This window comes from Mytilus californianus, unplaced genomic scaffold (assembly GCF_021869535.1).
Source record: "Mytilus californianus isolate M0D057914Y unplaced genomic scaffold, xbMytCali1.0.p SCAF_11, whole genome shotgun sequence".
NCBI lineage: Eukaryota > Metazoa > Mollusca > Bivalvia > Mytilida > Mytilidae > Mytilus > Mytilus californianus.
The window spans coordinates 19,602,672-19,618,508 of record NW_026262593.1 but is presented as its reverse complement, the minus strand read 5'-3'; the positions used below and the strand labels follow the sequence as shown (position 1 = coordinate 19,618,508).

Sequence of the window (15,837 nt, the reverse complement as noted above, 5' to 3'; positions counted from 1 at the left end):
ATATTTAAGTTACCAAATGATGTGTTTTTGAATTACCTTACTTGTCAAAAAAAAAAAATTTATTACCCCGCTGTAGGTGATGGGGGCATTGAGTGTTACCCTTGACCTTCCATCTTTCTGTCCTACCATCTTTCAGTTTTTCCATCTGTCTGTTCGTTCCATTTTATGTTTCCACACACTAACTTAAATTTGCCTCGTCCAAATTTAATGAAACACATACACAATGCTAAGAACCACAACACACAGACAGAGTTCGGGTAGTGCGTCATTTATCGTTCAAGAGTTATGCCCTTTTTAACTTAGAAAATTGCAAAGCTTGATCGGGGACATTGGTGTCCTCAGTCACATTCTTCCTCTTTTTTTTATGCCCACCATAGCAGAGGGGACATTAAGTTTTACCCTTGTCTGTCTGTACATCCGTCTGTACGTCCCAAAATTGGTTTCTGTTCTCCAACTTTAGTTTGCCTCAACCAAATATAAAACTTATACACAATGCTTATGACCACAAAATACAGATCAAATTTGAATTTGGGTGGCGTCACTTTTACCTTTTAAGAGTTATGCCCCTTTACAAATTGAATTTTTCGTTTCCGTTCTCTAACTAAAGTTTGCCTCAACCAAATGTTATGAATCTTATACACAATGCTTATTACCACAAAACACAGATCAAGTTTGAATTTTGGTGGAGCCACTTTTACCTTTCTAGAGTTATGTGTCTTTACAAATGGAAAAATTTCTGAATTTTTCGTTTCCGTTCTCTAACTTAAGTTTGCCTCAACCAAATGTTATGACTCTTATTTACAATGATAATTACTACAAAACTCAGATCAAGTACGAATTTGGGTAGCGTCACCTTTACCGTTCTTGAGTTATGTACCTTTATAACGTTATATGCAAGCAGGGGCATCATCTGTGTCCCATGGACACATTCCCCATTTATTCATTAAGTTTTACAAAAGTAATGCCTGGTGTATGTATCTGTTATAAAAATAGGTTCAATTACAAATGATCAATCACGAACAAAGGAAGATAACTCCAATTCAAATGATTAACTTGCCTAGCAAAATACAATTAAATGTTGTATTTAAAAATTCAGATTATTGCAAAATGAAAGCAATCTTTGCCCTTCAGTGCTCACAAGCGTGTTGATTACCTGGTAGTATTTCTTGAATTCTTTTGAAGTTCACCACCACTTCCCCCCCCCTTCTTTGAAATAAAGCTTTTGCAAGAAAAAAAACTGTACTTATGTCTTAAAACACCTTAGTACTTTGAAGCTTATTCCATAGAACATGAATCTTTGACTTCTACAATGATTTGAAATGCACATTACTTTAGTAAGAGGAAAATCCCCAGCATGATATTATAGGTTAGCATACATTTGATTTGGCACATTCAATTTATAAAGATTTTCCTTCAAAGCTAAAAGCATGAAGACAATATGCCAAGGTCACATGTCCAGCCCTATAAATGCATAAAATAATAAGATGATTGGTCATAGATGTGTGTGTTTCTTTGAGATTTAAATACAAATTGTGAAAAATTTGCAGAAAAAATGGTCAATGCTCCATTTGTTTTGAGCTTTAACTATTGAAGTACAACTTTTTATTTTAAAATTTCCTGTTTGGTGGTGAACATTTTTTCTTTAGCTTAAATTGTCAAAACTTTTTGATTTCTTGATTTTCTCCTTTTCAATACCATATAGTAATACAAAACTTATTTTACAGCCAAATGATTTGAGTGTGTAGGTTCAATCAACAGTTTTGGTTACCTTGCTTGCTAGCTGAACCATGAAGTCATTATTAGGTTGGGTATACTACCCTCCTTTCAGAGTAGTCTAGTTCTACAGACTGATAGATTGGTTATCTGTTGGACTAGTCTTCTCTTTAAAGACGGTAGTAAACCTTACCTAATAATGACTTCAAGGTTCAGCTAGCAAGCAAGCTAACCAAAGATTTTGTTTGAACCTACACACTCAAGTCCGATGGCTGTAATTGTATTCTTAGAAAATATTTTCTGATAAAAGGAGTTAAAATTAAGTATCTTGTAACACACATAATTTTTTTTCTTATTTTGAATTTTTAAATATTTTTATCTTTGTTTTTTTTATATATAACTTTATGAAAAGCTGCATATATTGTTGTTTTCCAGATAAAAAATGGAACATTAAAGACAGGGATATTAGACTATGCAAATGATCGTTATAGAGCCACATTCTGGGATGATGATTCAGGAAGAGTTTTACACATAGCTACCTCAGTTGTCAGGTAATGTGAGGATACATTTTACACATAGCTACCTTAGTTTTCAGAGGATATAATTTTGTTCATCCTTTTATTGAACTGTTCTGGATAGGCATAAAATAATTTCCAATTGACATTCAGCAAACAGCAATCTCGGTTAAATATAATTTTGCCTTCCATCCAATTTTCTAATGGATTTTGCTATCTCAAACCTTACGGTCTTGTTGGCCGAGTGGTCAAAGTAGTTCCATCTGCAGTGATCACTAGCCTGTAGACTCCCAAGATTTTTAGTTAGAACCCCACTTAATCGACAAGGGTTGCTAGTTTTGCTGCAGCAGGTCTAGGGTTCTCTCCGAGTAATAAGGCTTCCTCTACCAATAAAACTACAAACCTTTATGCATATATTTCTTGTCATCCCATCCCTATCTCATCTTTCCTTCCAATTCAATATTACAACATACAGAAGGCTAAAATGTTCTTATTTCTTTTATATTTCTGTAGCTTTTACAATAACATCCTATAATCTCTTTATTTCATTGTTTTAAATGTTTCTTTTTATAGTTTTTATGACCTAATCACTGTGCCTATACAGGATAATGGGGAAAGAATACTCAAGAAAAGTTTTGAAATGAACTTGTCAAAGGAAAACTCAAAGGTAAATAGATATAAGATGATAAGACTAATTAATGTTTTGTGATTAGTCTGTAATCTATCTTGCTCCTTCAATTTACTGGATCATATACTATTCAGGAATTATTGCAATGTTTTTATCAATGCATACAATGAGACTGAGTGAGTGTCGCAATAATAAGAACTTGTATTCTAATTAGATACATATATCTCTATGCAGATTTTTCTGAAATCTCAATAATTAATCTTGCATTTTTGTCTATTCGTCAAAAATCACAATAATAAATGCATGCAATGATTTCTGAATTTACAGTATAACATATCCTCATCTCAAGTCTGTTAGAAGTACATGATAATCATTATGAGCTTGCTTACACTATCATCTGTCATTCAAAAGTTAACTTTTAAAAAATTCTGTTCTAAAGTTGATTTACTAGATTTTGTTTTCTTGGTTAAAATTCTATTCTGACATCGGACTCGAACTTCTTTTAAACTGAGTTTTACTGTGCATATTGCTGTGTGTTTGTTTATTCTACATTGGCTAGAGGTATAGGGGGAGGGTTGCGATCTCATAAAACATTTAACCCTGCCACATTTTGTGCCTGTCCCAAGTCAGGAGCCTCTGGCCTTTGTTAATCTTGTATGTTTTTTAATTTTAGTTCATTTATATGTTTCGTTTTTAGTGTGTCGTCCATTTTCATTGAACTAGTACACATTTTTGTTTAGGAGCCAGCTGAAGCTCGCCTCTGGGTGTGTGATTTTCTCGCTGTGTTGAAGATCCATTGGTGGCCTTCGGCTGTTTTCTGCATTTTGGTCGGGTTGTTGTCTCTGACATATTCCCCATTTCCATTCTCAATTTTAACTTTGATAAAGATTTTGTTTTCATGGTTAAAAGTTTTTAAAAATTGAAAAGTACAAGTTTAAACAAGGTTAAAGTACAAGTTTGAAAACGACTTTGTTTTCTTTATGAAAAGTACGATCATTTTAATCATTGAATTAGACTTAAAAGAATGGATTTTAACATGATATGTATAAGAATTATGACTTATTCTGCCATGCAAAGGATGCTTTACTTTGCTTATGCCATTGTTAAGCACATAACTTAATATGTGCCATACAAAGAGTTAATGAGTCTATGTGACATTTGTTAATTATATGCCAAGTTATGATTTTGACCCAGATTTTACAGCTAGCTGAACATGAAAACAGGATAGGGCAAGTGTGGTATGGTGTTGTATGGATATATTAATATGAAGTATTTGGAAACAGATTTGTTGTATTTCAATTGAAAATGATTTATTTGTATATACTTATAGGAAGACATTCCCTATACATCATCAGGGAGGAGAGTTAGTAAGCCAAAGCGTCAAGATAGTGTTAATACAGATCAAAATATGGTAATTATGTTTTGCAATTTTTGGAATATGAAAAAAAAGAGTAAGGTTCTAAGCTGTAATATGATACTTAAAAAATGAACTATTTTGTACAAATTACTGAATATATATATATATATTGATATTGACTCAGTTACAAGGTGAGCAGATGGTTTGGGGCCAATATTATTTTTAATGGAAGTCATTTTTGTCAGATTGTCTAGTAAGATTACCTGAGTTGCTTCATATGTGAAAGGCCTTGTTTGGTATTTGATGGCTTTCATCTATGAATGAAGCATTTAAAGAAAATTTAAATTAGAATATATCAACATCATATACATAAATAATGTGAGCAACAGACATGAAAACCATTACACTATAATATTCACAAAATAATGCTACTATAAATTCAGAATTTTTTGCAATGTTTTTATTATTTCCAAAATTGCAATATGATTATGATAGAATTTTGAAAAAATCAAAAAATCATATTTTAATTGTATGGAGTATTTTCTGAAATCGCACAAATAATTTCACATTTTTGTCCATTGTTTAACAATTGAAATAATGAATGGATGCTATTATTTCTGAATTTTCAGTAAATCCAAATTTTCTATCATCCTGTCTACTCTGCAGAACCTACATTTTTATTCTTGTACTGAATAGCATAACATATTAACAAATTGGATTTTAATTTAACAACATCAGTATATCAACCAAAGGATGAGATATGTCAACTTTAGTACAGAAATGTCAGTTGTGATCTCACTACAATATCATTACATGTTGAAATTTACATATTTTTAGCTATTCTGGATATTGTATATGTAGTTTGGCAAAATAAGATATGAGCAACAGTCTTGTCCAAAAAGATATTTTACCCACATTTACATCTTTGAGCAACAAATGTTAAAATATGTTTATTGTAAACAGATAAATTTTGACATCAGTTTTATTGCTATTGTGAGTGTTGATAAGTGAAAGAATTAAAATACTGCAAATGTTATGGAAACTCTATTCCTTGACAACGACTGTACATGAATAAATGCCACCAGGAAATTTTGAATTTAAATTCGGTCAGAAAATCAGGAATAAAAAAATGGACCAAAAACTTTCCAAGTTTTGCACAGTCCTGAAAAAACAATCATTTGGCCATTTCAACTTTAAACAAATGTTTTTTGTAAGGATTTTTAAATTTATATTGATATTGATGCAGGTGGGTCTTCACTGTTGGTAAGATAGGTCATGATGGGCAGGCCAGTCCTTTATTTATGGCAAGCAGGAGCACTGGTTGCTAAATAATAGAATAGACTATTGGAAAACTCAACACTAATAATTTTTTAACTTTTTTGCAGACAATATACAATGTTGATTATGAGGATGAGCTTGACATAATAAGTGTGACAGCAGTATACCATGACACTGATGAACCAAGAGGAGTCATTTGTTTCTATGACAACAAAACTGGAACTCTTCTTAAAGAAATAGATATTGAAGAGCCATGTTCTGAGGTAAAAGGTTCTTTTGAAATTATTATGTCTTTAATTCTACAAAGAAATAACAGGATTTAACAAGTTATTGAGCATTCAATTGTCCCCTAACATTATGTAAGAGCACAATATAGGAACAAACTTTAAAAATAAGTGGGAAATGTTTCGACTCATCAGATAGATATCAAGCGCAAAACAATTAAACAGAAAGACAAAAGACACAAAGGTTCCTATTAAAGTGAGGTAACAGATACTGAATGAAAGCTGTTTTTTTTTGTTATAACACCAAATATTGTCAAATGAAAATGTTAACAAAATCATAGTCATAATTTTGTTTCCTCTTAAAAACTAAATTTCACACATTTTTTGTATTTACAAAAGAAAATAAAAGTAGTTATTGCTCCCTATTCTAAATTATTAAAGTCAAATAAGATTTTTTTACAGCCTTATTGAAAATTTTCTAGTAAAATATAATTCTGAAAATATTTGGATTATCTGTTTTCTTTGAAATTGTTTTCATGTTTATCAAAAAAAATTCTTACTGGCACCTCTGATTTTTTCCCTAATAATTGGTGTTGCTTAAAAGTACTTTGTGAAACTATACCCTGATAAATATTTATGCATTTATAGTAGTCCTAATAAATATGTAATTTTTTACAGATTCATGAACATAGGACTATGATTGATCTGGACACAATAGTACAGATAAACAAATTATGGTCTGGAAACTTCCACTGTAACGTGTACAGATTGACTAATGATGAATCAGACAAACAGGAAGTGAAAAACAAACCAGGAAGGAAAATATCTAGAACATATCATAGAACTAGAAATAGATGAACATACAAACCAGAAAGTTGTGATATTTTTATGCCCTTGACATGAGGTGATTGTTGTCTGTCTATTGCTGTGGTAGAGTTGTCTCTGTAAATCAACATCAGTCTATATTTCCCCAAAGTCTGAATACAAGTTCTACTGTTTCCATATCTCAAAATCTATGGATATTTCTCATCTATCGTTTCTTAATTCATTTCTTTTTATACCCTGCTCCAAAGAAGGGGGATATACTGTTTTACCCCTTTCTGTCAGTCTGTCTGTCCAATGAAAACTCAGTTGGAATGTGATGCATTTTTATATCTATTGCTTGTCAGCTTGCTGTTAACAAAGCAGGGTTATCAATAATGAACAGAAGATCAAAGTTCAACTTGATTTGAACTCCCCATCATCTTTATTATTACAAGAATTTCTAGTTTATATAGAAATAAGGAGAGGTGGTATGATTGCCAATGAGACAACTATCCACCATAGTTATAGATAATTGTATGGCTTTCAACAATGAGAAAAAACCCATACCGTATAGTCAGCTATAAAAGGCCCAAACATGAAAAATGTGAAACAATTCACTTGAGAAAACTAACGGCCTATTTTATAACAAAACAATTTACGAAAAACAAATATGACGGACATGAACCATCGACAACCACTTAACTACAGGCTTCTGACTTGGGACAGGCACATAAAGAATGTGGCTGGGTTTAACATGTTTGTAAGCACTACATCCTCCCCTAACTTGGGGACAGTAGTGTTACAGCACAACATAAGAACAAACTGTAAAAATCAGTTGCAATTGGCTCAACTCAAAAGATCTGTACGAGGCACGAAAATAATCAACATAAAAACAATAGACACAAAGCACCGAAACAAGAATCCTCGCAGTTTCTGAAAGATAGTTTAAAACTAACTACTACTAATAAATAAATCATGTTCTCCTTAACTAAAGTATCAATCATTACACATCCAAAGGATTTAGTGTAAAGATGTCAAACAGTCTGAGAAACACATGATCTAGTGCAATGCCAAAATATAAGTAAAAGGTATTGACAGGATGTAGGATCATATATAGCAATATAGAGTGATTATTTAATTTTTCAAAAACAAAATCATTGTTAATACCAATAAATATAATATTTGAATATTTCACTTCTGTGTTAAGTTGATAACCTTTAAGAATAAGTTTATTCAAAGGATCAATTAGTTTACATGGTTTGTTCGAGTTACAGGAGTAAAGTTGTTTTCCCTTGAATTTATGTAAGGAACAGATCAAATGTGTATTTTTACTGATATTTTGTCTGAGGATAACTGAAATCAGCCAGAGAAAATGTACTTAAATGGATTTGAGATGAAACAAGAAAAATTGTCAACTTGTTCTGGATATAATTTAAGGAAGACAAATTATTTACTTGCACTTATAAAAAATGCCACATTGTGGCAGGGTAAGAAAAAGCTGACTGCAACTTGTCACTTATAGACCACCTTTTAGAGAAATTGACCATTTGTTGCAAGAGCAAGAGTGTCCAAATGTGTCATAGAACATTTATAAATGATTAACATTTAATTGTCAAGAAAATAAGAATTTATAATGATTTTTTTATACATGTACATGAATGTAGGCATAACTGAAACTTATACTACTCTTGGTGTGGTTAGATTCAAATTTGTACACTTTTATTTTGTTATACATTTAAATTAAAATGTCCAATGAGAAAATTAGTGGAAAATTAATTTTTATGAACAGAATTATAAAAGTAACATATAGCTTCATTGCTTTAGTGAATATTCTTAAAACATTGATTAAAACAGTTTTTTTGAAATAAGTGGTTAAACAGCATTAATATTTGGAAATCAACAATAAAAATTTAGCTGAACATGTGCATTTGAAAATTTAAACCCTTGGCTTAAATTTTCTAGTACATTTTGTGTATTATTATTCTCTTAAATGACCTCCAAGGGATGACCATGGTAAAGAAATATGGTCAACCTAGGCTTCTTCAATCCAGCAGTTAAACTCATGCTGGGTTCATGATCAGTTGGCTGTGCAGAACGTTTGAATATGTGTAACCTTACTTAATTTTTGCATGTAGATATTTCGATACTTGAAATACACTTGGGTTTTTAGTTTCTATTCAATTAGAAGTGAAACCCTATGGTAAATAATTCACAGAATTTTTACTAGTGTATTCTTTCCACAAGTAAATTGTACACTTCTGAAGAAGATTCACTGTTACATTTACAGCCGCATTCTGTCAGAACGAGGACCTTTAATCTATAAATCCTATTCACCTTTCATTCCAGTCAACTCACTTTGCAAAATCTATCTTCCGTCTATTGTTAATTTGTGTTCGTCATGAATATGCATGAAATATTTGCCACTGAATGTAAAGCAAATATTTATCAAGCAATCGATGCTGTAGTTTCATGAGGCTAGAAATCATTGAAGACAAAGGCAATGTTTTATTTGAGTCATGGTAATCAAACAATATTTTGAGAATTTCTTGGTGAGATTTTATGTACTTTATAGGATTTGTTCACTGAAATATCAGTAACCTGCATTTTCCATAGTTTGTATTCCTAAATAAACTGAATGTCTTGCTGTCAGTAAAGGATGGAATCCACTGTTTAACATGATTTTACATAAAAACTTGTGGGTTTGGCTGCCTAAAGGCATATCTGTCAATAAATGTAAATGGGAAATCCCACCATGACAGGTGCTGGACTCCAAATCTGTCAGTGTCCCGAATTTTAAAAGCCAAGCCATGGCAATTATCAGGTTTAACCACCTGGATAACTTTTTGATGCAAAATGAATAACAAAAACATCGTACACTAAGGAAAACTGAAAAGGGGAAGTCCTTAAAACCGACAAAATCAAACGCCGTCAACCAATGGAACGAGTGAAAATCAATTGTCACATTCTTGTCTTGGAACAGACCTTTTCTGAAGAAAATGGTGGGTTAAACCTGTCTTTATAGCTAGCTAAATCTCCCACTTGTATGACAGTTTATAGTACCGTTATATTGACAAAATTGGGTGAGCAACTAGAACAGACGCAATAGGTTAATGCTGGAACTTTTATACACAATATATTATGTCCCAGGTTAATGTGGCAATAATTGGGATCCTGCAGACAAACTGTGTAAACATGCAGCACAAACATACAACACACTAAAAAATTCAAACAAACATACAATTAAATAAAACAAAGACGCCAACAAAAGGTTGGTGTAGTTGATAATAAATCTGACAAAGACGCCAACAAAATTTTTTTTGTAGTTGATATTAAATTGACAAAGAGACGCCGATAAAAAGATTTTGTAGTCGATAGTACATATGTTATATGGTATACACTTTCTCGATAAAGTACAAATTAAGTAAAATTTTAATACAAGGGTCAACAAAATCGAAACAACACTATAACAACCCCTGGTTTCCGAATAGCACATCTGGACCCACCTGCCCTTAAATCGACCAAAGTATGAAAATGATAGTGGGATGCATAAATAAGAGTCCCGTCGAAAGTCATACAACCAAAAGAAACATTATAGCACGAAGACCAATAAAGGGAACACTATAAGTGAATAAACAGATCACTTCATCACCTAGAATCTATTACTTAAGACTATCTTGTACTATTGTGAAGATGACACTGAATATTTATCTATTAGAGCTTGGTACTTTCCGGTGAACTATTTAAGAAAAAGAACGCTGCAGCTGCAGGCTCTTGAATATCGTACGAGTTGAGAATTGTATACTCCATACGCAGTTGAAGTTGGTATATTACTGCTAAGGTGCGGAACATTTATAATTTCGAAATTGTAATCGTCTCGTCATAGAATCTGGTACTTAGATGATTAAAAATTTGCTTAAACTCCCAGGACATTTTGTTAACACTTCAGATATTAAAATTGTTAGAATTCGTTATAAAGGTCAGCTTAAAGAAGCTTACATGATAATATTTTCACCAGATGACTTCTAGAAGGGAGGTTTGGATAGAGCTTGTTTTTTATGAATAATTTCAACAAAAACAAAAAAGAGAGGTAGAAGAATCAAATGGAACATTAAAAAATGATAAAGTCGATGAGAAACCGATAACGCCGTGGCCAAAAAGAACAAAAAGACAAAAAGTTCACAAAACACTGCATTGATTACTAAAGACTGAGCAGCACGAACCCTTACACAAACCGGAGGTGATCGGGCTCAAGTGATCTGGAAGGGTAAGCATATCCTGCTCTACAAGTGGCACCATCTTCTTAAATTACTATTAAATATTATGATAGGTTATATCAAGTGATTATGCATCCCACAATATCGGATTGATAATTGACTCCTCCCTAAAATTAAGACATCACCAAATTCGTAAACCATCGGTCATCTATTTTTTTTCTAACCCTAAAACTTGACCGAAGCCGACATTTTGAAATTGAAATACATTTTCAAGACAAAGCACAAAGTACAACACTGAAAGCAAAAGCATAATTAATCCGATCCCTGTTTAGCATGAAGGTAAGCAGATTCTGCTTTACGTATGTCACTCATCATGTTGTTCACGTTATAGACAATATGATCTAATATTTTTGGAGTACATTATCATATAACGAAGACTTACTTATCATGTTTGCGTTTAGTTCCAGTTGACCAACTATTGGAGGAATAATGACTTTTTGACTTGAAAATTTGTCAAGACCATTTTTTAAGAAAGTGTTTGGTGCATTAGTATATTATGCCGGTCTAGTATGCATTTTGTTCTGGTTCGCCGACTTTTCATAATAAGTAATACCGTTAAAAGTTGGTCAACTGAAACAAATAACAAGATACAAACTTAATCTGTAAATCAGCATTACAGTGGGAAATCTAGTGAACGAAAACAAAAGAAAATTCACTCTAAGACTTATGATAGAGTCGAGAAAGTCAATAATAAAACAATGCCGGTGACGATACTGATCAAAAGTTATTTGTACATTTTAAAGAAAATGTTTGTTAAACTGTGTTATTAGAAAAATACATGCAAATACTCGATGTTTTATGTTCAGTATTTTTGAGATAATTGCATTAGAAGCTTGTGAAACTGAAATTTAAGAAATGCCAATCTTTGCTGCATATTGATAAAAAAAAAAAAATGGAAAAAATCATGTACATACAAAATCTAAAGATCTTTCGGGTCACCAATTTTCGGAGTGTTCCACAAAGTCCTTAGCATGTTACAATTTCCCAAAGTATACTTATTTTTTCACACCTAAGTTATCGAGCACACCGGTCTGCTCTTGTCACATGTACATTCAATAGAGAAATATTGTCTTTTCGTGAATATGAAAATTTAAAAGTCTGTCTGTGCAGGTTAAGAAATTAAAGATAACTATTCTTTAATAAAGTAGGTATCTTTCTACTATTTTTTTTATACAATTTTAAGAAAAGGTCGTCTCGATTTCTGTACATGTATTTGCGGTCTTCTCGATCTACTCACATTCAATGTTCACATCGAGATAAGGTCCGTTTGAATTTGCTTAGTAACTTAATTTCAAAAGTGCCAATCTTTGCTGCATATCAATCGGTTTGAAGGATGGAAATAAATATTAGATATATAAATATTGACGGGGACATGAAATATATCAAAAGAATGATTGTAAAGAGTGATATAGATCAGATATAACGAAAACTGAAAATTTTAACTTCATTAATACAAAGGCTACAGGGTACCTCAAAATATAATAGTTTAAAATGCTTATTTAATGTAAATGTTGTTCAGCACTTCAAACAGGCACGGGTATCTGAGGCAAGACTATTTTTTTTATTTGAACAATGAAGCCTTCCCTTTTAATTGAAGTCATAACTGGGGGTTTCTCTGTCTAAAATAAGTCAAACTGAAAGTTTGACTATTCAAACTTTAACCTTTATCAGCAGGTTAAACCAACCGTACCACCTAAGCTGATTTCAAAATAACGCAATAATTTAAAAATTCCATCTACAGAAAAAAATTGTATCCAACGGCTCAACTTGGTATTGCCAAAGTGGTTCACTGTGACAAAAAAAAACATTTTAGAAATATAATTATTAAGCACCGAGAAATGTCATAGAATCGATAGAAAAAATATCAAATTGTCACTTTAGCACATAAAATACGTTGTGTGACGTCTGTTTATTACTGAATGTCCAGTTGACCAAATGTTTTTTAAATGTTCGATAGACCCACCTAAACGTCGCATTGGCGCAGGTATCCTTGTCGTTAACGTTGGTGTGATCCTGGAAAACCATTTGATGAAAATTTTATTTAACTTTTGGCAAATTGTGTTAACACATATCATTGGTAAACATTATTAAAGTTTATTATAAAGGTCAGCTTTTATAATTTATATAATTATGTTTCCACCAGATAATTCAAAATGAGAACGAACTGTTGGTACTGCTTTGACTATACTGCAGAAGATAAAACAATATATATTTCTGGTGAACCATTTCAACAATATTTTAATCTTATCCTCCATTCATTATGCTAACTTTGATTAAATCATGTTTTGCAGAACCTTGCACAATAATTTATCTTTTTATGAACCATCACAGACAGGTTAGATTATGTAATATGGTTTTTGCAACTGGTCAGTAATATGCATCAATGACAGACGAGTATTACAATAACATTAACGTACGGTACCTATATTACTGGACAAGATAGGAGTTTCGACAGTCAATTCTCTTCAGTTATGCTCGAGGCAAAAATATTTGAAAGACCAAAACTCGTTACCAAGCGTATCACTAGCCCGGTATTTAGTACTTTCGTGTAACTTGAAATATCATTGATATGTTCATTTTATGTAAATATGCTGTTAATAAAATGTTGAAATATTCGAATCTCTAAGGTGTCTAACCCCAGGCATAGATTGCCTTAGCAGTATTTGGTACAATATTCGATGTGTAATGCACTTCAATTTTGTATTCGATTTGGCCTTTTTTACTATTTCGTTTCGAACGCCAATGATGATGCTTATGTAAACGTAATGCGCGTCTGGCGTAACAAGCTATAAGCCTGGTATCTTTTGTGAGTTTTTACATCCACTGGGTCGATATCACTGCAGGTGGCCGTTTTACCCCGGGGGTATCACCAGCCCAGTAGTATCCCTTCTGTTCAAATGAAATGGATGTATGCAGTTGTAGGCAACCGTACGGCCTTCCACAACGAGAAAAACCCATACTGTATAGGCGGTTATAAAAGGACCCGTCATGAAAAATATGAAACAATTCAATTGAGAAAACTAAGGGCCTAATTTATAACAAAACAATTTACGGAAAACAAATATGACAGACATGAACCAACGACAACCAATGAACTACAGGCTCCTAATTTGGGACAGGCACATACAGAATTTGGCGGGGTTGAATATGTTTGTGAGCGCTCAAAACTCCCCTAAACCGGGACAGTGGTGTAATAGCACAACATAAGAACAAACTATGAAAATCCATTGAAAAATTGAAAAGGGCTTAAATCATCAGATCGATACAAAGCAGAAAACATCTAACAAAAACACAGAGACGTTACGCACGTTATTGCGTTAATGCGTCAACATCACACACCTCAATTATAAGCAAACCTGATAAAAAAGAGATAAGCTATATGATATATATATCGATAGCCTCTGGCCTTTGTTAGTCTTGTATCATTTTTAATTTTAGTTTCTTGTGTATAATTTGGAGTTTAGTATGACGTCCATTATCACTGAACTAGTCTACATATTTGTTAAGGGGCCAGTTGAAGGACGCCTCCTGGTGCGGGAGTTTCTCGCTGCATTGAAGACCCATTGGTGGCCTTCGGCTGTTGTCTGCTCTATGGTCGGGTTGTTGTCTCTTTGACACATTCCCCATTTTCATTCTCAATTTTATCAGTAGGTATTACCATTTCTAAAAATCTTTAAAACTAGATCTGATATCCTATTAATGGTAACCAATACAGACAGAACTATTATCAAACGTCAGAATTTGGCGTGTCAGACGTAACAGACCATATGCATGATTACCTTTAAAGGCGTGTTTGCGCTCTTCAGGAGTATGTGAAATTCTCGAAAATTTGCAGGAATGTTCTATGGCATATTTCATTTATTATTTTATAAGCGAAATGTTGCTGATTGAACGGCCGAACTATTTTTTGGCAAATATGAATAGTTTCAACCATTGTCAGATTTCAGAAAATGTTAATTTATCAAAATTAATGGGTTTTTAACATATAGTATAATATGTTATTTCGTTTTGATAAACGATGCTTATTAAAGTACATAGATAGATCATTTCAAAACTGGCTTTCTTACAACATTCACAACACACATATAAATGCAACAGTATTAAGTAAATGTCTTGTAAGCATGTCCAATGTCAAATTTCGGCGTTTTTTTACGGGTAAAGTGTCAGTTTCGACATCAATGGTTAAAATATTCGAGTCCAAGTATATAACATATTGCTTTTCCGTAATTGTACTTGAACGCTTTGAAACGATAACGTACTTTTTGATAGTTTCCTTACTCGATGAAAGCTCGTTTTTGAACAAATCAAATGTTTTGCAAGTTTGTCCACTCAACGATTTTCGTACACTTTGAACGTTGTCGGTTAGGAACGCTATCAATGTCTTTTAGAAATCAAATCGAAAGGTTTTCATATTACTTACTTACACGTTTTTTGGTAAATATACGCAATTTTTGGTGTCTGTGACTGTGTATTTGTATTTCTTAGATGCTTTTAAAATAAAAAGTACTATTCAACCTCATCAATTCTAAGATGAGAGAACAAAACAGAATTAAATACTCTCATAAGTTATATGCAAATGAAAGAAACGAAAATAACATTTATTATTTTATAAATGAACCTATCTGAATAAACTATATTACAATTTGTTAATTAATAAATATTCATGATAATTATTTCAAAACGCGATTATTATCCACACACTATATATACATTATGTGTGGAACTTAAAAATGACACCAATACTGTTATACCTGATTTTGATATTATATAAGTCTGTAACTATATTAGAATAATACACTCATATTTTTCCAACAATAATAATTCTTATCCTTTAAAATTTAATATACCAGTTATTAAGATTGGTGAAGTGTTGATTATTTAATCGTAGTTAACTTTTTAAGTATGACTCGCTTCACTTGTAACTAACACTTCAATGCTTCATTTAAATTAAAATTGGAGACCGACTTCTTCTTTTCGAAAATAAATAGGAGATCATTGAATTTAAAAGTACATGGCATACCCTTTTATCTTACTCACACACTTA

The 15,837-nt window shown here is 32.2% G+C and overlaps 1 protein-coding gene across 1 annotated transcript in view; it reads left to right on the top strand.

The window, feature by feature from the left end:
* Window positions 1–7,713, top strand: part of LOC127720709 (DDB1- and CUL4-associated factor 17-like) — a 30,351-nt gene extending 22,638 nt beyond the window's left edge. Inside the window, exons 11-15 of the mRNA XM_052227466.1 lie at window positions 2,149–2,264; window positions 2,802–2,895; window positions 4,187–4,267; window positions 5,599–5,754; window positions 6,394–7,713. Of these exons, the coding sequence (XP_052083426.1) occupies window positions 2,149–2,264; window positions 2,802–2,895; window positions 4,187–4,267; window positions 5,599–5,754; window positions 6,394–6,573 (627 nt within the window). The 3' untranslated portion in view covers window positions 6,574–7,713. The remainder of the gene's footprint in view (window positions 1–2,148; window positions 2,265–2,801; window positions 2,896–4,186; window positions 4,268–5,598; window positions 5,755–6,393) is intronic.
* Window positions 7,714–15,837: the final 8,124 nt, after the last annotated feature.